This window comes from Myotis nattereri (genome assembly GCF_964212035.1).
Source record: "Myotis nattereri genome assembly, chromosome: 8".
NCBI lineage: Eukaryota > Metazoa > Chordata > Mammalia > Chiroptera > Vespertilionidae > Myotis > Myotis nattereri.
In genome coordinates this window covers 86,938,741-86,964,010 of record NC_138083.1, presented here as the reverse complement: position 1 = coordinate 86,964,010, position 25,270 = coordinate 86,938,741, and the positions used below count along the sequence as shown (strand labels likewise).

Genomic DNA, 25,270 nt, shown 5'->3' with positions numbered 1-25,270 from the left:
ATAGTACATAACTCATTAAGCTTGTCTTCGTCTTCAAAGGAAGATGTGAGCACTGGCATTCAGGGAAGAATTCGAGGAGAAGGAGTTAATATATGTATACATGTAAAATAGAAGAGGATGTTGAAATTAAATCGGACAAACTAGAAAACTTTGTATAGAAACAAGTACCCATAAAAATGTAAAAAATGCAGTAAGCTCTGTGAGTTAACATGGTAGCCAAAGATAAAAATTAGGACTGCAATACCATGGGACAAATTCTAATGGAAAGAGAAATTCAAATTCTCCAGAGAAGAGTTTTGTGATCATATTTAAGAAATTCCTATGATATAATATCACAAAGCCAATCAAAAGGCAGGTGAATCCCTGGCCAGCATGGCTCAGTTAGTTGGAGCACCATCCCACACATCAGAAAGTTGTGGGTTTGATTTCCAGTCAGGGCACAGACCTAGGTTGCAGGTTTATCCCAGGTCAGGGCAAGTTTAGGAGACAACTGATGGATGTTTCTCTCTCACATCAATGTTTCCCTACTCCCCCCCCCCCCCCCCGCCTTCCTCTCTCTCTAAAAAAAAAAAATCAATAAAAACATATCCTGGGGTGAGGATTAAAAAAAGCATGTTAAACCTTGTATTCTTCAAATGTTGGATCCCTGTGAACAATGAATGTCAAGTGCACTGCAGGTCTTTTAAGGTAATAAACTCAACTTTTATGATCCACAGTAAATGTGACTGGTAAAATTTATAGGGAATTGCTTTTACCCCAGGTTTGAACTACGTCAAATTGCATGAAGGTTTTCCATTTTGTTCTCTTATTTCTAAAGAATGAACATGACCACCCAAAACTGCTTCCCACATCTAGCTGAGGTTATTTAGGATAAGAATCCATGAGCCTGCAGTTATAATGCAAGGCTTTATTTTGTACCTAATTTCTTTCCCAAAAAAGTAAATCCCTCCCGTGACTGTTGGTCAATGATACAAATGCTTTGGACAGAGAGTTCAATGCATAGCTGTCTGCCTTTATGTAAATGCATGAAAAAGAAGATTTCTATTTAGATCCCTTGAGTTAATGCCTCAATTAAAACCAGATTGCTTAATCCATTAGGAATTCATTTTCTTTTTTCCTAAAATGGGGAGGATAATATTAAATATAAAAGTTCTATGAACTATAAAACTTAAGATATTTTATGTAAAATACAGTGTAATTTAGAGCTGAAAATGCACTAGGTTCCACCTTCCACAGGGTCTGGGAAACACCTTTACCAAATGCTGGAAGTAGAAACTCTGAAGCCAGCCTTTCTTCACATACCTGCTTCGTATGTGGTGGCATGTGCTGTCATGCTCCACGTGCTCGACCTTCTGTTTTTTGTGACCATGACCGAGAACTCGTACATTGTGTTTGGTTTGAGGCCTGTTGCTGTGTAACTCAGGGATGTTGTGTCTTCTGACTATACACATGGGAAAGAAGCAAAGAGGGGAAAAAATGAACTCTATCGACTTGGTAAATCAAGACATGTGAAAAGACTATATAAAATAAGCCAACAAAAACGGAGTCCAGGGAGCTAGGACACAGGACTCACTGACTTTACTTCCGTTCTGTCAGCTGGTGTACACTGGCTTATTGGACAACCAAACCATGATCCACCAAATCAGGTGTTATGTTGCTTAAAGGGGCCGCAAGCTGACAAATACTCCCAAGTGAGGCAATAACCATGGCAACAAGACCAACTCTGTTTCTTCCTGTCAATTACCTCATTAAGGTTATCGGTACAGACTTTAACTTCAATTTATTTATAATATATATATATATATATATATATATATATATATATATATATATATTTAGTTTTTAATGTTATGCATTTTACATAGACCATCATGATAATAAGATTAATATTTATTTCCACTGGTAATAAAACTAATTTTTTAGAGTTCTGCTTATGATTTTTGCAAAGAGGCTTTATGGTGCAAACTTTTAGTGATTCGAGAATCTGACTGTTATAAAGAAAATGGACCAAAGCAATGTTGTGTCATGTGGTTTCTTTCTTGTGTGCATACTTCACATTGAACACACATTTAAATTTGGTCACTGAAGCAACTGTTCAGGAAGGGAACAACAAGTTGGATAAATATTAAAACATTCCATTTGTGTTAATATTATTTGTCTTCTGAATCTGTTCTTTTTTTTTGTCTTTTAAACAACAGGTTAAAAATATTTTAGTAGAAAGTAAATTATCTGTCTTTATTGCTTACTCAAAAGATCAAAATGATAATGCAGAAAAAAATAAGTCAATCCTTATTTTCCATGTGATCAGGCAAATTTATGCCTCTTATAAATATCGATTTATGCTTGGTATTTAGATCTTTATCTTCTTCCAGAGGTAAGTATTTACTTTGATGTTTATTTTTATTATATTTGTTATATATCTATGCCTAGGGAAGTTCTCTTTCCCCACCGATGTCCTATCGATCTCCTCCCTTACTACTTTAGTGTGGCACATCTTTCTTTCTCTACAATGAATCTTTCTTAGATTATAGCTATGAAAATCCTTCATTTTATTATAAAACCAAATAAATACTTAATGGTACAAATAACATTTTCATGAGGTGACCTTTCACCCTATTAAAGCGATGACCTCATAAACATCTATCAGAAGCTCTTCTTTAAAACAGCTGTAAACACGCGTGCCCTAAATAAATGAAAAATGCGTTGTAGACTCAGGAAGATGGATCCCATCAAATAAAACACAAAATGGGCAGCCAGTGTCTGACGTGCTGATATATAACTTCCAATCTGGCCCTCCTTCCCTTTCATCATGAAGGTCTATAAGTCTTAGAGATGGAAATAGGGGAGAGATGGGACCATGAGAAATGTTTCAGTGAGGAAGGATCACATATCATAATGCTAGTCTCTTAGAGCATAGACACCAGTGGCATCTGGAAGGCCACTAAGCAATAATGTCTTTATTTGTGGTTTAGAATGACACATTAGCATTCTATAAATACTATGAAGTCACTGAATTTTCTCTGGAACCTCATGGAAAGTTGCTGCTCGGCATAAAGCGTTAGCCTAGAAGTTATTGGGAAATCATGGCCAGTTATTTTTTTGAGCATAGGATACCCAGGTACTGCTTGTCTGATTATCAGTTTCCTCGTTTATAAACAGAGAAAACCATAGCACTGACCTCATGGCGTTATTTAAAGTGTCTAATAAGTCAAGTGAAACATTGTCTGGCGCACAGTATGAAATAAATGTTGGCTACAATATTTCATGCATTGCTTAATGTGCTATATAATTTTAGGTATGTGTTCAATTCTGTTTTGAGTTGTCAGCATCTTGAGGGCAGAGGCAATTTTGCATAACTTTGTATCTTCTGTAATACCCATGCGATGTCTGATAAATGCTAGTTGGTACTCTAGGAATGTATTTGGAATGAAAATTTGTATAAAGCATCAGGTGATTAATCACTTTAGTAGAAAAGAAATTATAGACTCTTTCTCCATTTGATAAAGCCATTTGGAGTTTTGGACAATGACAATAGGAAAGTCTGGATTATGGCTTGATTTGGGACTAAATGAGGTAGAAAGGTGCTCCTGTGAGGAGAGCCCTGAATATGGCATCTAGTCATCCTGAGTTCCAGCTCTCCATTAATAGGGAATTTTTGCCAAGTTATACAACCTACCCAAGTCTTCATAAACACAACTACATACATGTTTAACTATGAAGAAGCTCACTTATTCTTTCTGTAGTGGGTGCGAATATCCCAATCATATAGATGAGAAAAATCAGATTAAGTTAAGTGACCTGAGAGGACAGAGTGAGACCAACTCCTGAGCCTGGGTCATGTAGCTCCACGTATATGTTTGTTGCCCTCTATCTTGTGTGTGCCCTGCCTACCTTATAAAGCTGGTGAGTGAGATGAAATAATATCACGACAGTGTTTTGAAAAGTTCAAAGTGCAAAACCAAAGCATTCTATTACCACTATTTATAAAATTTAAATTTATTGTATGTTCTTTCTAGTGGATCAGATATGTTCTACAGTTATCCTGGCTCTCCAGCTTACCCAACTCTTCCTTCTAACCCTTCTTCTTGGGGTGTGGATGTAGACTGTGCATGTGTGAGAAGGGGGCTTGAATATTAGTAATTGGAAGACTTGGATCAGGGAAGATAATGTGGAGAAAAACAGTTTAAATCTTTTTATTTTTTTCATTTCCAAACTCCAACCTATGAGAGAATAGTTTTGGGGTGGGGTCTTGCTTTCCAGGCATTCTTTGTGAAACCCAGTAATTCTGTGTCTGCTGTGTTAGTCTATTCATCTGAAATAATTTGCCTCACTCAAGAAATTTTGGAACTCAAACTGTTGTTCAGAGAGCAACCATTGTCCTTCAGAACATTTCACAGAATGGCAAAGTACCCATGGTATTTTTGTGAAATGAATGTAACAAAGTATAGCAATTATGATCATAAATTATTTTAAGTAGCCATTTTAAAGTAAACTTAGAATTGGGCAACCTGTATATAAAAATATTATTTTTAATGCTTTCATGTTTCATTGGTTGTCTTATGTGATAATGTTATCTCTATTCATAGCTCTGTTGAGTAGTAAATCTAATACTATAAGGATGTGGATAGGATACTTACAACAATATCATATATCAGTGACACTAAGGGCTTCCCTGGAGAGTTTTCCAAAAACCTGACCTAGCATGGAGGCAATACCAAAGAGCCCTTTCTTAAAAGAAATGGTTTCAACTAAAAACTGATTTATGATGAAATGTGAATTTTATGCCACTTAAACGTTAAATGCTAGAAGCAAATTGAGCATGGCTGCATGAAGAAAGGCTGACATGAAACTATTGGTCAGATTTTGCTTTATCTCCAGGATTTTACAATCAGAAGTTCCCAAAGGATATTTTCATCCCCCTGATCACCACTGGATGGAGGCTGGATTAAGCAAGATGGCAGTTTGGTGGAATGAACATTGGATAAAGTATCATGTGGTCCAAATTCTCTCTGAGGGCAACCTTAGGAAAGTAGTAAAGAGAGGGGATATAAGAAGCTGGAGCACCAGAGTTGAGTTATTGTGTACTTGGTTCTTGGGGAATTTATTCTCTTGTTTTTGAAACACCTTAGTTATCCCACATCACCAGCCCGTGGGCTTTATATTTTAAATATATTATCTCACTTGAATAGTTTATGAAGTCTATAGAGTCTATCTATGGAGCTGAGTGTATTACTCATTCTAAAATTATAAATAATATATTAAGTAACAATGACTAAACCATGTTTAACTGCACAGTTCTAGGGACAAAGTAGGTGTTGGACAATCACTTGTGGATCTCACTTTTGTCTACATTTGTGTATTGTTTGTATATGCCAACATGGTGGCAGGCTTACATGGTAACAAGATTGTCCTGGTTTATAATGATTTGTTGCAATTCCTGTGGCCGGCTGCTAAGGGATTTAAAATTATTAAGGACAATGCCTCAACTGTGTATCTCAAAGGAGCTCTTAGGGGCTGTGAGATGACTGAGTGATAAGGCAGGAATAAGGAGCCTTGTCTAATTCAGATTAAAGGGGGTGTACATTGTGAGTTTTCTTTATTACATAAGTGTGTTTCAAGGTTAAACAGAGGAGTAGATGCTAATGGCTGAGAGCATTTTCCAAGGATGCTATAAAAATCTTCCATCCACGTATCCCCAGTCAGAATCATTGTCAGAGAGATCCTCTGTAACATTAATAAAGTGGCCTTTGGTGTCAATCCAGATTCCAAATGAAAAGAAAGATAAAAATCTATCTAGACAATTAATGTGGAGCCCTGCTATTTTCAAAGGAAAATGTCATTCCTTTACACTGTATTATTTATTTATCAAAATTTTATGTCTATAAACCCAGCATCTGGTGGAATTCAAATACCACTGTGCATCATCTCTTGGTATTTTTCTACCTCGCCTTAGAATTGCTTCCCAAGACGTAATCATTCCTGTGCTACTGAGTTATTAAAATGCTTTGTTTTCCCACTTAGCAGTCACTGCAGCAAAAGGACTCAGAGTCAGGAAGCACATAGAACGATATATTCAACAAATGACAGCTCCTTTAAAATTCCACGCTGTCAACGCAAACTTCACCTTGTATTTCGTATTTGCAGAAAAGCTGGTCCTCCACCGGACAGTGTAAAGTCGCACTTCGGACGCCTTCTGGTTCTTGGGGACAGAGTTGTCTGCCCAGCTGACCCTCACGGCCTCGTGCGTCAGAGCCACAGCCTGTACACCTACTGGTGGGAGCATGGGGGTGGAGACATCTGGGACCGAGGTGGGGAGATCATCAAGCAAAGGATAATAATCAACTGGGTCAGTGGGATCTGGGTTCCACAACCCGCCAAATGAAACAAACAGATAAATACATAAATGAAAGAGTTAAAAAATAAATACCAGTGGTAACACATCACAATGAGTTAAATGCATGGCAATAATGATGAAAGGGAACATGAGAAGAACAGAAAAAAATACAGTTAATTCAATCGGAAAACTCGTCAGAAAGTGTTGCTATATTACAAAAATAACTATTTTCTATAACGGGCTCAGCTCCTTGGAGTGGTTTTATCAATTTGGCTGCCATTTCTAGTTATATATTTAAAAAGTCCATTTCTTCTTGAAATTTTGCCCATTAGTTCTCCAATGATCTGGTATAGACAGCATCAGATTTATAACTATTCAAATAAAATAACATGATAAAAAGGAGTGTCTGGCTTATATCCTCCTGCAAAAAAATCTGTCTAGCTTATTTTTTAGAATTAGTAAGAGCCCAATTTTGGGCCTTTTATTTTATACCTAAGACATTTAAATTTGTAATATTTTACCTTTATGTCATGTAATGTGTACTCTCACTAACCAAAAACAAGACAAGCTCTCAGGCTGGGCATGTGACACCATTTGGGGAGATGGGACTTTCTAGAAGGTAGAGAATCAGAAGCAGTGCACACGCAGAATTTAAGTTTTTAAAGAGCCTCGTTCCGAGAGCAGCGGCTACTGGCTGGTTTTGATGATCACTTTGTCCACTGCATTTCACATGCATAGCCCCTACTCATCTCTCTGTTTTCCAATGAATTATTTAGCAGTGTATTGGGCTGTGGTCTTTGGAGCAAAATATAAAACCCCAAAGCAAAAACAACAAAAGGCAAGAAAAAAATAGAGAGAGAAAGAAAAATGTGTGTTTAAAATTTAATGACAGAGCCCAGGCTTTTTGTATTTCCTTTCATGTGTCCTTTTTATGCAGGGCCCCTTTAACGCCAAATGGATTTATGAAACAATGACGGGGGAGTGCAGACACTGCAGCCTCCGGGCGGGTGCCCAGCGGTCAGCAGGCTGGAGCACAGGTGGAAGGTGCTGTTGCCTGACCGCGGTGGGTGCTGCCCCCTGCGCCTGCTTCTATTCTCAGCTGACTCTCCAAGGAGAATGCTATGCACACGGGAGGCCTACTCGAAAGGACAAACCCCCTTTTGACCAAGCTTATTCATGACTTACCCCACGTGCTGTTTCTTTGCCTAATCTAATTTTGTTGGTACATCTATATTCACTTTATAGCCTTTTGGTGAGCCCAACCGGCGTGGCTCAGTGGTTGAACGCTGACCTATGAACCAGGAGGTCAGGGTTTGATTCCTGGTCAGGGCACGTGCCTGGGATGTGGGCTTGATCCCCAGTGTGGGGTGTGCAGGAGGCAGCCGATCAATGATTCTCTCTCGTCATTGATGGTTCTAGCTCTCCCTCTCCCTTCCTCTCTGAAATCAATAAAAATATATTTTTTTTTGGGGGGGGGGAAATGGTGATACTCAGCTCTGCTATTTCTGAATGTTAGAAGAATATATTTTTTCACAACTTAAGTTTCTTGAAGCCTCAGTTTCACAATGCATCCCTCAAATTCCAAGTAATGCTGTTTGATGGCATGTATCTGTGGACTTTGATAATGCAAAAATGTCTACCCTTGGGCACATGTGTCTTGACTCTTATAGGGAATTTTTTTTAAAGCATGGTTTGTCATTCTACTTGCCACCTCTTTTACAGCTGCCTTGATTAATGGTCGCTAGTTACAGAAATAATTCAAATTTAAATTAATTAAAATTAAGTAAAATTTAAAATTCACTTCTGTTGCACTAGCCAATTGCAAGTGCTTAATGGTCACATGAGCCTGGTGCCTTCCATATAGGACAGGACAGATGTAGAACATTTCCAACAAAGCAGAATATTCTAGCTGGTAGCAAACACTCCTCTAGATTCATATATGCTAAATATATTGCAAATTATCCTTTTTCTCTCAGTATAGAAATGGAGTAGTCCAATTAAAAACATCTTTGTATTGCTAAAACAACTTCTTTTCATTATTTTATACTCCTGGGTGTCTTATATGCCATTTATTTTCAATGGTTATATTCAAAAGGGTAAAAAAAAGTAACAAAGACAAAATATAGCTTCAAACTTTCTGCTAAAAAGAGAACCCTACTCAATTCCTAATAGATGTTTTGGTCAGAGCCCATGCATTTTTTCAGTCGATATATTTATATTCTAAAAGAGCTATTTTTTTTTTTAAAAAAACACAGTTTTACATCTGGATTGTACTTCATTTAGACATTGATAAAACGGTTGAGAATAAACAAATTCAAACAGCACTCCTCCTTATTCCCTGGCCCTCTCCCTTCTCTGGGCTCAAAACAGCTTGCCCTCATGACAATAGGAAATAAAAGGTTTTATAGTGAAAAAGAAGCCCTACCCACCCATCTGACCTGGTGACACTTTCCTCAGCTCTCATTCTGATACATTCCCGATGGGGCGGGCTCCAGAGAGAGCCGGCATCCGTGCACACAGTGTGCGGGAAGCACCAGGGCCTGGTACTTACTCTGGCCTGAAGCCTTTATTGCCTGCGGTTTTTTACTTCTGTTATCCTGGCCTCTTCGCAGGCTGCTCATGGGAATGCTCCGCAGAAGCTCGGAGTCAGAGCATGTGTGCTATGCAGCCACAGGACAGAGTTTCTCCCAGAACCTTAGCCTTTCCTGCTTGCTTGTCCTTTATTCTCCACGATGCGCAGAAACACAGTGAATCTGCCATGACCAGGACGAGTGCAGGCCCTTCTCTCAGAAAGGGCTGGTTTTAGTCATCCCTCTCCAGCCCCTTCCTGACTTGTCTGCAATAAGAAAATCCCCCACACCATATCTAACTTTGGGTAGCATTTCATTTCTCAGATCCATGAGGATTAGAGTCAGATCAGGGAAAAAACTGTCTCAGCGATCGCTGGTGTTTTAGAAACCACTCGGGGAATGCCATATGCTGGGAATTAAAGACTGACCACCAACACTACGGGGAAGTGAAGTTAATTACGCCAGAACGGCTCCTTCTGAGCGACTTCGCTTCAGTTGATTTGAACTCTACTATCTCTATGACTACCACTTGCTGCTCAAAATGTTATTTATTTTTTGGTAGCCTAAGTGGCCCTTTTTTGTGGGCTTTAGTTTCGGTAAAAACAATAATAAGAGTTTTAAATGACTGGTCACAAGCTCAGTCGCCACGTCCACAAGCAGTGGGCCAGTGTCTGTCCTCACAGGCAGGAAGAGGTGACGTACTATAGGAACCTTATGGAAAGTTCAGGTACAGCCAAAGCCAGCTGCGACCTCTCCAAGAACCTGGCTGCTGGACGGGCAGGAGCGTAAGGGGAAGTGGAAACTCCAGGTCCCGCCCATGAGGTTATCTTGTATTTTACACTCTGGACCTCCACTGCCTCATCCCTCTATATGTAGGGATAATGTGCTTAATAGCAATGTTTTGAAAGTAGTAATTCTACTTCAAGAAATGCTAATACCTCAATCCTGCTATTTCTGAATATTTTTCATGACATTGAATTTTTTTGGAATCTCAGTTCGAGAATGCATCCCTCAAATTTTAAGTAATGCGGTTTGTTGGTATTTACCTATGAACTTATATAACTAAAAAATGCTTCTTGCTGACCCTTCTGGGGAGTCACGAGCTTCTTTGATAACACAATGAAAAATATGTAGTGTCTCCACAGATAACTGTATAGATGGACATATACACAAATTGCACACATCACTTTCGGCAGAATATAGACCTGAAACCAATGGCCAAAAGGTCAAAGAGACTCTGGAATAACAGCTTAGCCTACTGAATCTGAAATCAATAAAGTGATGCTATGCCCTGGAGACCATCATGTAACTGCTGTGAATCCACACAACGACTGCGTGTTCTCCGCGTAGTCGACGAATGGAGCTGTTGAGTGTGGAAAACAAACTGTTTAAAGTTCACATAAATTTAGGTGGTAGCAGCAGTCACCGGCTTCTACTATTTATGTTACGTTCCTTCATTCCTGCCTGTCAGGGCTCCACTCTCGGGCACTCAGTGGTTTTCCATGTCCTCTGTGCTATCAAACCCTGCCCTTAGATCCTCTATTCTCATCACCTACACATCGGTGATAGGTTCCCTGAGGTCTGAGGGTTGTGGATTTTGAAAGGGGTTGGGGTCAAAGTATTCACTAAAGAGATGTACATCTGGGGTTTTACTTTCAGATTTCAGACATAAGACCACTGGGGTGGTCATGTGACTTTCCGGTGCCCTGAACAGACCACAGAGGTGTCACTTATTCTGTCTTTTAAAAAGCCCAGCCTTGCTCAGAAATAGTGTTCATAAACAGCTTGGATCTCACTTTCTTACCCATCCTTCCCTCAGTTCTTTGAGCCCATTTTCTCTTGTGTGAGGCCTTTAGAGTCCAGCTCACCTGAGAATTCCCAAAGGAGACATGCCCTGGGCGCAGCCAACCCTTTTACTGTCCAGGGGCCCTGGACACTGTTGATTGACCTGAAGGTCCAACCCAGGAAGAAGGCACTGGGGGGCTCAGCCCAGTCCCTGCACCCCCAGGAGGGCAGGTCATCCTTGTCAAAGAGCCCAAAGGACCTGCAGAGAAGCAAGGGCTCCTCCTGGCATTTGGGGGGCCTTTGTGCAGAGACCCTCTCGCCAAAGTGGCATCGCTGGGAGGAACGCTCCTCGGGGAAATGAAGGGTGGTATCAGGGCACCAAAATAGGAAGCCACTCCGAGGAGAGAATGAGAGCTCTCTTTCCCTAAGTCCATGTATAGTTTATAGACTGAACTTCTCTTCCTTCCATTTGGAAACCAGAAAGATAATCAAGTTTGTATATGCGTGTACACACAGGTAGGGCTCGGACCATGACTGCATACATTTCCTGTGTTTTATTTTGCCATCACTCAAACACCGGCTGCTTGTCAGAGCGGGGTTAGCTATGGTGGCTTACCTGTCATAGACCTGGTGGTGGCACTTTCATACAGAGGAACGCCTTCTCCTGCGTTATTGAAAGCTTTTAGGGAGATTACATAATGGGAGCTTGACTCTGGAGAAAAAAAACAGAAAGAATACGAACATGTTGATTTATTTAATGCACTGAAATACGCAGGGTAAATCCAATCCAATATAATCTAATAAGTATATTGTGGATTAAAAACAAGTGAGTGTGATTCTGGGAAGAAGGTGGCAGCGGTGACAATGTGCTTCTCTGAGCTTCCTGAATCTTCACATTAGAAGACATTGAACCACTGGATAGAAAAGCAGAGGCATTTGATCATTTTCAACAACACTAGGTGCTGAGGTGTACTCTCACATCCTCAACCACAGTGAGTACAGAGGAACCAACAACCCTCAGGCCTGCACAGTATCCGCTTCTGTGGGAGAGAAATCTGAGGGAAACATCCAAGCTGAGGACACGGTGATTTCAGGTCACCAGCAGGCAATGCAGCAAGTGCAGCAGAGCAGTGTGAGGACAGTAAACATAAATCCCGAAATTAGCCCACAGTCTCCCTTTCAGGCCGAGGCTCACACTGAGGACAAACCACAGGAAATAGATTTAAAATTTGAAGCAATAGAAACGAAGGGAAGAGAAAATACAGACACAAGTAGGAAAGAGGAACCATCACAAAACTTAGAAAAAAGGTGCATAATTTTTAGTGCGTATCAGGGGTTGGCCAACTTCTCTACAAAGGGCGAAGAGAAGAAATATTTTAGCTTTGTAGAGCACTCTGCCTCCGTCACATATTTGTGTTTGCTTTGTCTGCTTACACAGTACTTTACACTTCAAATCGATGAAAACCATTCTTAGTTCAGTGGGATCCAAACAAGAACAGGACCTGGGCCAGGCTTGACCCACAGGCTCTACTGTGCTGAGCCATGAGCCCTGGTCTAATGAAAACAACAGGCGAGGAGCTCTGTGAGTTGAGAAAAGCAAATGAACCCCTGGGAGAACAGGAAAAAGAAACACATGCAAGAAAGCAATAAAAATCTGTTGAGGTTAAATTTCATACAAAATAAAATCAGGAGAATATCATTCCTGTAGACAAGTACACACACAGGATAAAAAATACACAAAAAATTGATCAAATCTGCAATTTACTATTTCAAAATGAGCTAACAAACATTAAGAAAATAAAATGCCAAAAATGCAAGATCAACATAGAATCAGAAAAAGCTCAGAAACGAATGGGCATAACTCAAAAATTATATATAAGTGAAAAGTGAAAAATAACTTTAGAAATAGAGTTTATCAAGAGGAACAAATAAATAAAACAAGAAGAAAACAAAATGCAAACTAAGTTACCAACTTACAAGTAATCAGGATATTGTTCCCCTGATCCTGAACACTACGAGGAAATGAGCTTTAGACATTTGAAATGACCAGGGGAGATACTGAGCTAACTGGTAAACAATGCATTTAATGAACGAAGACTAAGTGAGGGTTAAGAGGGAGCTATTTTATCTTGCAGGGCTATATATTCTGCTTTTGAAGATATATTACAACCATAGACAACATTAAGAGACAATAGGGATGGCATATGCAAAAATGTTTCAACAATTATTATTTCTGGTGATACTATTATTGTTGTTGTTCTGGAACTAACATAAATGGGATAAAGCAAATGTGTAATCATAAAAAATTCTAACCCTATCATCCCCTGTGTCCTCAGGAACCGGGTTCTTGATGTGGATGGAACAACATACAGATTTAAAATAGGAAAGGTGACATAAAGTACCGTGTCCCAAAATTTTAATTAGAAAAACCAGTTTAAACTCTGCAGGTATTTTATCAGTTTTTGTTCTGTCCACTGAAAAGTTTAGAAACAGACTTAATTCAAAAAGTATCCCCGCACCAAGACTTGGATTTTGAAAACGTATTTCCCTCTGCAAGAAACAAGGGCTTATTGGAGAGCAGATTGATTCTGGTCTGAGATGACTCCTGCTCATATCAGTTGAGCCTGAAACATCCTGAAGTATCAGATAGAAAGGAAACAACCAGACGAATAGGCTCATGTCAAATGGATTCACAAATCAACCTGAAGGGGCTTCCACAGACCAAAGACGAGGACAATCTGAGCTTCCATAGAGAAAAAAGTTGCAATGAATTAAAGCCCAACAAATACATATAAGTGGATAAGTTCATTAAGATATATATATCTATGTGTGTGTGTAATTCTTATTCAATGTATTGGGATGACATTGGTTAATAAAATTATGTAGATTTCAAGCACACAATTCTATAATAACATCATCTGTACATTGTATTATGTATCCAACATCCAAAGTTAAGTCTCTCTTTCTGTCACCATTTATCCCCTTTACCTTCTTCTACCTTTCCCCACCCCACTTTCCCTCTTGTAATCACCATACTGTTGTCAGTGTCTATGAGGGCTTTTGTTTCATTTTTGTTTGTTTTGCTTAATCCCTTTGTCACTAGTCCTCAGAGAAATGCACATTAAAACCACCATGAACCCGGTTGGTGTGGCTCAGTGATTGAGCATTGACCTATGATCCAGGAGGTCACAGTTTGATTCCTGGTCAGGGCACATGCCCAGGTTGTGGGCATGATCCCCAGTGGGAGGTGTGCAGGAGGCAGCCAATCAGTGGTTCACTTTCATAATCAATGTTTCTATCTCTCTCTCCCTTCCTCTCTGAAATCAATAAAAATATATTTAAAAAAATAATAAAATGGAACTGCCTTACAATCCAACGATTCCATAAAGATATTTTTAAAAATAATAAGAGTTGGTCCATTGTGAGGTTGACAGACGACCAAATTATAATCTTGAAAACTGGGTAAAAACTCAAATATTTAATGTGTCTTTCTTAAATAAACTCTGTGCAACCAACTGCATAAGAGGGAAAGCATCTCCTTATAAATTATTCCAACTTATAAAACCAGTAGTAGAATTCAAATACTGCTAGTTTGCAGCCCCAATGAGCAAAGTGGAAACATCTAGATATCATGTTCCTACGAATCAAAAAGCACATGACCCAGTAGAGCAAGCATGTCAAACTCAAAGGCTAATACGGGCCAAATAAATGAGTTTGACATGCTTGCTTTAGAAGAGTCTTGCCAAAAAGATAAAAATGACTTAGTCTGATTAAACCTCTAGATCCAAATGCCAGTTTGGAGGAAATAGAGAAAAAAAAGGTTTAACTCCAACTTAAAGCAATTTAGTGAGCTATAGATTTGTTGTCTGTGGTTTTCTGTATCTGAGTTTTATTTTACAATAATAAAGCTTTTAAAATAAGTGAATTTATCTCTGACAGTGTTCTTTGAAAATTGATGAAATTTTTCTTCATAAAATTTTATGGGACCTAAATATTAGAGTTAAAGTTATTGGTATTTCAAAGCACAATAACAGAAGAGCTACAATATAGCAAACAATAAAATAAAATTACATATTATGTAACTAAAGGGGATCTAGTCAGTGAACTACTTCATGTATAAGGGATATTTATTATTTTTTGTTGTTTAAGTAGGTTATTTATAAGAGAGTAGTCAGTCAGCGAGTGTTAAATGCTCTTGGAGGTCCAGGAATGTTTGATAAAAGATGGATCTCTGTGTCAGGTTACAATCATAATTCTGGGCAGAGAAAACAAGAAAAGACTACATAAAATTGAGCAGTAAAGTGAGTGCTACCACTTATGAATACTACATGAGTTCAGAGGTCTAAAAATTAGTGAGGAATTGGGTCATCAAAGGTATGGAGTTGGAACTAGGGCTTGAGGCATGAGTAGGATTTAGAGGTAGAAGAATGGTGAACATTTCCTGAAATGTTTACAATACAAGTATGGAGGTCAACAAGGTACTTTCCTGCTAGGAAACATGTCCTTTATAGTTATTGGAATAAAGACTTAAGTTTGCTTTGATACATAGGCTTTATCTCGACAACTATAATGCAAAACACTGGCATTAGGTTCAAGCCAAATAAAACTGCCTTTTTTTGTGTGTCAAACTGCATTTGATTTCACCTATTATACATCTACTAAATATGTGCATTTATCTATATTTTTGTTTCTCAAGGGAGTGAGAGAGAAAATTAAGAAATTCAAAATTCACATGCTTAGGAGTTAGGGTTTAATTTGTTTTTAAGAGAGAGAGAGAGAGAGAGAGAGAGAGAGAGAGAGAGAGAGAGAGAGAGAGAGAGAGAGAATATTTGGCCTCAGTGTATGAGATAACAGTGCAGAGAGGATGCTCGGCAGTAATTCACCCAAGGAGCAGAGCCACCTCTATTCCTTAGCACGTGGAAGGAAGGCAGTCCCAGTGTTGTCAGATTTTCTGGAAATCCAGATTTTTATGTGAAATCACCAAAATTTTTCAAATGTTGGCAAACAATTTAAATAAACAAACAAACCTGTGCTGGCAAAGTAAATATATATTTCTGGACTGAATCTAAATTCATGGCTACTAAATAGGACCTCAGATCCCTACATATTCATATTCATGCATAAAAGGGAGGGCGGGGGGAAGCCTAAACTTCTTTAACCGTAGGATCAACAGCAACAAATTAGAAACCATAATGTGGCAAGGAGGTAAATAGAAAGTAAAGCAGATCTCATTAATGCAAACTGATTAGATTGCTTTCTGTGGCCCTCTCCTGTGCAGATTGGAATTCAGAATGAAGAAAGACCAACTTGATCAGAAACTCTGAACTTCCTGTTCCGTTAACAGCTAAAGAGTGAGCTGGTCAGCGTGGTCCAGGAGGCATTGCATTGATGCCTTCACCTCTGCGCCCCACCTCCCACCTGCCCCGTTTATACCTCCTTAGACCACGGACTCCATCAAGGCCTCTCTAGCATTTCTGCACTACTGGCTTTTAGATCTTTCAGATATTGTTTCTCAGCTAAAAGAAAAAAAAAAAGTCCCTTAACTGGTTGATTCTCATTTTCCTGGTTTGAATTTTTCTTGCGGCTGGAATTCCAGCGGGTGCACCTCCTCTATGTGCTGTCCGGCTCCTGAGCAGCAGCCACCATTTCTTCATCTCTCTCCCACAGGAAATGTGAGGCGATGGCCATTTCGATACTGACTCTTGCTAAGCCTGAGGCCCGCCCAGTCTCTCATTGTCTGAGTAATGGCAGCTTCTTCCATTGAGGTCAAGCCCTGGTCCAGGGGACCCTGGCAAAGACTGTGAAGCTTTATCATTTACTTGCTGTTGTGTTAATGAGCTATACTAACTACTAAATTCAGGGAGACCAATTTTAAATTTAAATGAAAAGTGGTAGTGGCTTAGCCCCAGGAAAGGTAAACAGATGTGCAATGGAGTTGTAACTGGTAGAAGAATGCCACGCTGGCTAGGGGTCTTGGACACCTTGTGGTCCAGTATTTTCCCGTCGTCAGTATGTAATCTGAGGTTCAGGTGAGTTCATTTCTTTCTAAAGTAACACAGAGTGACATGGGAAATAAAAGGACCGGGACAGCTCCATAAGCCTTTGTTGTAGCTTTTTCAGGGTGCTTTTATTTATGCTCTTCATACTCTACCTGCTTTCTGCTCTCCCTGGCCTCAGGATTGTGCTTTTGTCAAACCGCATTTGATCTACTGAGAAAGCAAGAGGATCTTTTCATGCTGTCATAAAGCTTGATCCAATACTGAATCAGCCTGAATGACGGCAATAAATATATTAGTGAGTTATTGGTTAATGGTGGACAGAGGACTATATTGCTTTGATCCCCTTTTGTATTGTCATGGAGTCGTGGCACTTGAGTGTGTATTGAGGGAGAAAATGCTTTGAGTCTGTAACTCAGGGGGAAAATGCTGTGAGAGTGGGGAGCAAAGGAGAACGAGGGTTTTCTCCCCACACAAAAGAAGGGTGTCATTTACCAGCGCACCACTAGAGAGCAATGTGGAGCTATTTTCCTGCACATGCTCAGAGCTCTTCAACTTCAAAACCAGTAAATCACAAAAGAATTGCCTAAAATCGCTCCCTCTATAGAAGCATCAAATGAGCTAAGCACACTTAATATTACCATAATGAATTCCAAATGAATTAATCATTAATTATGGTCAGAGCCATTGTTCAGAATTACACTTAGTGACAATTATGACAGTAAATTAATTTTTTGGATTTGCTAAAATGTTGTAGATATGTAGGCTTAAAAATGTATCATTTGCCTCTGAAAAATAAAATACAGCAACATTTTATTATTTTAATGTACCCTGAATAAATCATACTGAAATAACTTTTTTTTTTAGATGTCCATGGGAATTATTTTTAATTATGGATATTCTGAGTAATTCAACAGATTTCAAATTATTGACCAGATTTTCATCGTAGTCTTTCTTACATAATACATTGACTTGGGATAAAGGGAGCTAAAGAAATACTTAATTCTTTGAGCATCCAAAATAGATGGTTGCTGGCTGGTATCTTCTTTGTAGCTGGGAAGAGAGGGAGGAATAAATGTACTTTTATTGATTATAGGGGCTGTAAAGACAAGCAATAACTAATAGGGAGAATTTTTGGTTCTCTTCCCCCAGAGACCTGGTAGGTGATAGGGCCATTATTCTAAGAGTGCGTGTTGAGACTTGCCTAAAGATAGTGAGATGAATGAGGTTTTTTGGGACAGAGGAATGAATCAAGAGGCTTCAGATAGCTCCTCCAGGGCTAGACCAAGATGCTGCACTGGGTAACAAATCCAGTGAGAACATCATTATTTTTAATTAATATTTTATGTGAGTTAAATGCCACTGGCACGTGCCAGACTGACAGCCCATAGTCCTTTATTCATTACAGATTATGTACATACTCAGCTCAGTGGCCCCGTCCATGCCAAGTGCTTGTCAGGGCCTGGTCTCCATGTCCCTGCATCTTTTGCCCTCTCTGTTAGCATCGCCAACACGTCAATTAGAGAAAATTAGAGTGGTAGCTGCTTTCCTAATGCAGATGCCTGCTCGCTGCAGGGAACCTGGGCTACTACATGCACAAAGCACAGGCCACCGGATCGCCGTCAGCTGGTAAATGCTACTGAACACCTCTGACCTCACTGGATCCAAATCGTGTAATTAAGTCCAATGGGTGGATGGCAAACACAGTTGATTGCACTGATCTCTTTAAAGAATGAGCAATTACAATTCATATTCAAGAAAGATGCAAATTGGAAGCATGGGACAGAGTGTGGAGTCTCAGAGGGAAGGTGGGGGAGGGAGGGTGGGTGGGAGGTAATCAACTAAAGACCTTGCATGCATATATGCATGACCCATGGACTCAGACAGTGGGGTGGTGAGGGCCTGAGGTGGGGGGCAGGGGTGAACTGGAGGGGGCTGATGAGGGGAAAAGGGGGGTATATATAATACTTTTAACAGTAAAGATTTTAAAAAAAGAAAGATGCAATTTATGTAATACATACACTATTCAATTTTACCTCATTACATATACTCTTTTGCAAATGTAATTAGTAGCTAATCTAACTAGTACCCCTTTTTAAAATAGGAACACTGTCCAAATAATGGTCAGATTTATAACATGACTTGTTCATTAATCAATCTTGCAGGTAGTCTGTGTGAGGAAGTATTTGAGTCCAACATAAAGAACTAAGGTACATTTTTATTTAATCTACCAAGGAGGAAATCCGGTAAAAATAAACTTTACAAGAAATATTTCAGTGTTTGGCAGACAGAAGATGCTTAACAAATATTTGTTGTTTGATAAATGCATGAGACCAGAAAAGATAAATTACTTAGCAGGTGTTAAATAACATGCCCCCACTCAATCTGAACCTAGAACTCAGATTTGTTGACTCCATACTGCCCATTCTGACATCTGTAGGGTCATTTAAAAATGAATCCAAAGAGATTGTGGCACATTCCCCCCTCCCACTTGCATAGTCACATTCAACTATTCTTCATTCATTCATTTGCTCATTCACTCATCCGTTATCATTGAAGATATTCTGTATGTAAGACATGGTTAGAATTTTTTTTTTTAAAGCCTTACTTGCCTTGATGAATGTTTTAATGTAGAAGCTGTATTAGATTTAAAAAAAAATATTAGAGCAAAGTGTTCTGAAACCAGAGAGGTTTTATGGAGAAGATGGATGTTTTTCTGACTCTTGATGAAGAAAGGTTGAGGAGAAAGAAGGGAATAAGCAGACGCAAGTGAAGAGCTCGGAGTGCTGGTTAGCATCAGAACTTGGAGACCATGACAATTCCTGTTTCTCCTCCCCCTCCTCCTTCTCCGTCTCCTAGAAGTAATAGTAACATTTGTTGGATGCTTAATTAGGTTCTTGGTTAACGACCTCACATCCCCTATTTCATTTAAGTCTTCCCTTAATCCAGTGTCTGGCATACAGTAAGTACTCAGTGTACATTTGATGAATGAATGAATAATTGACTTCTTACTGGTAAGAGGGGGAATTCTAATTCCCAAAGGTCTGCCTCACCCTCTGTACTACTTGCCTTTTACTGAATAAGAGCTGGTGAGTTGAAGAACATTTTGAACAAGTTTCAGACTGCACTTTTAGGGAAATGAATGCCTCAGAGCTCCGTAGCCCAGCAAAGATGGAAAAAGATGTTGAACATGGGTATGCCACAGACAGAGACTACTATAATTGTCCAGGCAAAGGTCACAAGGGCCTGGACTGAGGTGTGTAGGGCAAACGAAGAGCGAAGGACAGGTGTGAATAGCACACTCTGTCGCTCTCTTCGGAAGGACAATGGGGAGAGAAAAATATCAAGGATGACTCCTAGATTTTCAGTTTGATCGTGAGATTTTTTCATCAGTGATTTTAGTGATGCTATAAAATTGTTAGGACAAGAATGAACATATCTGTTTTAGAAGTGAAGGCGCTGATGCAGGTGTGATCATCTCAGCCACAGAAGACACAGGAAGAGTTGAGGGCCTTCTGTGTTCTCAGGTTTGCCCCTCCCTCCGTAGTGCCTGGACTAGACGATTTGGGGTTTCCTCTGGACCAGTCTGCAGAGCAGCCTTTGCTCACCCATTAGAACAGAAGACTCATCCCTCACCTGCTTCTGTGGTGAGGTGCTTTAGCAGAGAGCCCCTCAGAGTCAGAGAAACGACTGGGCAAATGCTTCCATTAGGAATCACTGCAAGCAGCTTGCAGAGGGAGCCTCAATGAAAGGAGTCCCCAGCAAAGCCTCACATCAGGAAAGTAACGGACACAACATAACCAAACACACAGCTTTCCCCCTCCTGTCCACCTTTCCCAAAGAAAAAGTTGAATTAAATAAAAGACAAGGTGGAAATATTATATGACCACCCAAGGGCTCAATGAATAAGAAACGCAGATGCTCTTCACTTAGTTAATTCAAGCAAACAGACCATTGCTTTGGTTTAAAAAGCCAGTCAAACTGACTCCTTAGCATAAATAGATCACATAATAAACCATAAATAAATGAACTGTGTTGGTTAGGAACTCAAAGAGGAAGCACGTCCTTCCCTTTTACAAAGGATTGCCGCCCTTCCTTTTGTCCCACCTCCTTCTTCCTTTCTTTTAGTTCCTGGGTCCATTCCCTTCCTTCCTCTCCACTCACTTTGAGCTTCTGGGAGAGGGGGAGGGAGCAAGGAAGTAGAACAGAAAACAAGACATGAAGAGAAAGAATGATGTGAATATAAATACAGAGGGGCTGAGGAAAGAGAGGACTGGAGTCCTTGTGTAGGGCCCCTGGCCTCACCAACGCTGCCATGCCTTCCTTCACAGGAACCCTATGAAGTGGGCTCAACGATGTCTACTCCACAGACCAGAAAACACAGGCTTAGTGATGGTCATGGAGCTCAGTAAGTAGCAGTGCTCCAATCAAACCCAGGTCTGTCCTATTTGCAAGTCCACCCACGGGTCCTTGTAGAGTCTGAGGAAGGTCACGTGGGCAAAAACCTAGATGTTTTATACGTTCTTTAAGTGGACCAGTAGAAATATGGCACAAGACATAAGTAATTTTTTTGAATCATATATGAGCATTCATTCCAATACTGCTGGCAAGATGGGAGAGCAGCAGGTCATCCACAAAAATCTGCTCTGCCGCCCCCCAAGACACAAATAATTTCGGTTCTTCACCATGCCTCACTTTAAGCGGAGCCAAAAGGGAACTTTTCACTTCTTAGTAATGTGTATCAACATCACATAGATGCCATTTAATTTTCACCTTACTTCGTAGTATACTAAAATATGTCATGGTAACTATTATTGTACACTTGGATTTTACCTTTCCCTCCAGTGTCTGAGATTTTGTGTGCATGTGTCCACATGTGTGGATATCAAAGTCGCTGGATCAATCTGTCACTCAAGTTCCTGCCTTCATCTGGGCAATGTCTCTTGTTATCTGCATGGCGACCTTTAATTACCCAATATATGAAATAGATGATAGTCAGACATTCAGGTAACATGCAGCCTGCATAAATACATGTGAGTACTTACTTAAAATTATATAGTTGTCATCTCTGTATGTACTGCTGTTTCTGCTTTCTTCATTATCTTCAGACTAACTCCCATTTCAGGTAACCCACAAAGTATTGTAAAACTGTTGTCCCCTGGCACTTTCTGGGATGATATAAATGTTCCATCTCTATGCTACCCATGATGGCAGTCAGTAGCCACATTTGGCTCTTGAGCAGAGCACTGAAAGGTGAGTAGCATGAATGGTGAACTGATTTCTTTCATTTTATTTAATTGGAATATATTTCAGTTTAAATCGCCACATGTGGATAGTGGCTCCCATGTAGGACAGCACACCTATACAGAGGTCCTGGTTACCTTTTTCTCCCATGGTGTTGCCATAGTTACTAAAGTCTTGTGGACAATGCCCAGGGCAGATGGAGTAGATTCAATATGAGGGTTCCTGTTGCTATTGTTCTCTAACAAATGTGAAGCAATGCACTATGATATCTACTATGACTCTATAGCCTGGGCAAAAGCATAATTTAATAAGTTGAATACATATATTACTCTTGAAGTTAAAAATAAAGCATTCGCCTTGTATCTGATTCAATTTCTTATACACATATTAATTTCTATCCTCATGGCAATATGATTGCTTCAACTGATAAGACTTGAAGTACTCATGGTTTTTAATTCTGTGCTCTAAATTTTGGATTTCTCATTCAATACTCAACTCAAGAAAAGAGGTCTAGATGGAAAATAACTTCGTTAATAATGGAAAAAGATTACATTAATGATAATTCAAAGGTGGCTGTGAAGTCATTTTTAATCCACACTTTAATAAAATATAAAAAAATGAAGTTGGAATAATTAGGTAAGAATAAAGACCCAGGGAAAATAACTACCAGTGATAAATGGTACAAGGATTACAGCATTAGGCCATTAGCTCATAAACAAATATAGCCTCTGATGTAAGTTATCAAGAAAATCAACTAGTATTTTAGTTACCAACTCAGGTTGTCTTGGGATGAGTAGGGAGGAAAGGGAGAGGAAAAAATTAAAAAAAATCAAATGGACTTAAATGAGCTGAGCCAAGAATCAACCAGATGTCAGCATTAACAGTAATAGTCAGCGGATGCATGAGAAAAGTAAAAAAAAAAATAAAAATGCTATCAATATCAAAAAGTCAGTGAAATAAGAAGCAAAATAGGTTTATTAGTCCCAGCAAAATAGTTTATGGAATTATAACATTCCTCATATATATTTCTGTTTTAACGGACAACTTTGTACATGATTGCTTTAAAGTGATCTAGATAGTAATACTACTGCCATGTTTGGAAAATTCTGCTGAAAGGCTGCAAGCAAAGAGAAGGAAATAATAGCAGTTTATCCATTTGTGAGGGGACAAGAATCCCAAATAATACTCTAATTATTTTGTTATTCAACAATTTTATTTTATTGGGCATCCTTGAAGTAGGAGGGCTATGAACAAGGACTAAGATTTTTTTTCCCTTTGTGAACCTAAGCAATTTTTCCTGCACTGTAATTACTATAATAGAGCTCAAAGTAAAAACTAATAAAGTAGTAAGTATAATTAGAGAGATACTTACATAATCCAGTGCTAGCTTAAAAGGTGAACAAAAGATATTTTCCAGTGATGAATGTGAACAAGTGATGTCCTTTCTGGGGTTCAAGAGAACAGATATGGTAGGAACTGTATTGGCCACAAATACAATGTATTCATTACGATACAGACCAAGCTGCGTATCACAAAGAAACCCAAATACAGCAGCTTCAGTAAAATTAACATGACAGTGTAAAAGTGACCAGTCCAGCGCGGGTCACCTGGCTCTGCCAACCTGTGACTTCCTCCTCTGGGTCTCACCCAATGTCGTCCCCCGGCCAGTGAGAAGGGGAAGGGCTCGGAGTGCTCACAGGCAAAGCCCAGGATGGCACGGCCGCATTTGCTGAAGTGCACGGGCAGATCTTACTCACACAGCCAGCCGCGATGTAAAGAAGGCCACGCCTGAAACATGCCACTCGCCGGGGGGCCGTGTGTCTTGCTGACATCAGGTAAATGAGTCTAATATCAAAATCACTGCCGTGGGAGGGAACCAAGAGACAATCCATGGGAAGTTTCTCCAAAAGAGAATGAGATGACTCAGGATGTGTCAGAACAGTGCTCTCTCCTTTAAAGCATGCACTGTCCACGGGGACAGGAGACTCCTTATTCTCACGGGAGGCAGGTGCCATTTTTTATTTTTATTATTTTATACTCCCAGTGCCTTCTCATCATTTCTGGCATGCAGCGAATAAAAAAACTTTAAAAATGTTTTTTGCTGAATGAATAAAATGACTGGCTAAATGAAGGGAATGAAAGGTGAAAACTTGACATTCAAGAAGATTAAATCTCTCAGCCAAGGTCAAACCGCCGCTGGCTGGTAGCATCTGGGTCCCACCCATATCTATTGGAAGTTTCCTCCTAAGTGATTCTCCCGCGAGAAAGTTCCTGTGGTAACGCCGAGTCATCTGCTTGAGAGCAGCTCTTCCTCCATAAGCGGGGACATAAAACCGGTAATGACTCCAGCTTTGTCATTCTGCTCCTTGTATTTCTTTTGTGGGACGTGAAAGATGCTCATGCGGGCCTCGTAAATTCCCCGAGCGCTCGCCCACTGTTCTCAGCCTTTGCGATGCCAGGCGACTCTGTGGTTGACTGATTCTCCAGTAATTCTCACAAGCCTCACCCCGGCCGGCTGCATTTTTTGCTTATGATTATAAATGGGAAGGACAACACCTGATGAATGGGTGTTTTAACAAATACTCAATACTAGAACACGCACACATTCCCGACCTCATCCTTTACCCGTCAGCTGGAACGATTTCTGAACCGATTCCTTCAAAACCCATTAAATCTGGTAATGGACGAAGTGGGCTCTCATCCCGGGGTTTGAGTGTTGGTGCTCACTCAGGAAGGACACATTTACTGCAGTTTCTTTGTCCTTGAGGGTAGACTTCAGAGAGTTTTCTGACTAGTTAACATAGGACAAATCTCCACCAACATCAGGAAGATACTAGTGAGTGTGTGTCTGTGTGTGTTTATGTGCATGTGGGGGAAGCTGTGTGAGAGTTCAAAACTATGTCTAACACATTTATTTTTAATTTATAAAATAATGCGTCTGGGAAATTAAGATGGTAAATCTGGAAAAATTGAGATGTTATGTCATTATTTGCACATATATGTAAAAATAGGAGGTAGGAAACAACTAACGATAATAATGAAAATATTTTCCCCTAAATCACCACCTGTATTTATTTTTACTTTATTTATGTGGAAATCTTTCAGAACAGTTGGGGTTTTTGAATTCTCCACGTCACGTTGCATTTTGTAATGTGGTGGATATAGCAGGGCAAACCCCTAGTGTTTGTGATGGTTAAGTGTATGCAACTGCTTGACTGGCCACAGGGTCCCCACATAATCTCTAGGTGCGCCTAGGAGGGCATTTCTGGATGACATCAGCTGGAATGGGTGGCTGAAGCAGAATGCTCTCTCCAGTGTGGGTGAGCATCATCACCTGCCTG

The 25,270-nt window shown here is 39.8% G+C and overlaps 1 protein-coding gene across 1 annotated transcript in view; it reads right to left on the bottom strand.

Annotated features, from left to right (window-relative positions):
* The window catches only part of DCC (DCC netrin 1 receptor), a gene marked incomplete at both ends in the record, with an annotated part of 936,944 nt that overhangs the window by 94,799 nt on the left and 816,875 nt on the right, over positions 1–25,270 (bottom strand). The window contains 3 exons of the mRNA XM_081097320.1: positions 1,303–1,441; positions 6,125–6,357; positions 11,306–11,401. Of these exons, the coding sequence (XP_080953446.1) occupies positions 1,303–1,441; positions 6,125–6,357; positions 11,306–11,401 (468 nt within the window). The remainder of the gene's footprint in view (positions 1–1,302; positions 1,442–6,124; positions 6,358–11,305; positions 11,402–25,270) is intronic.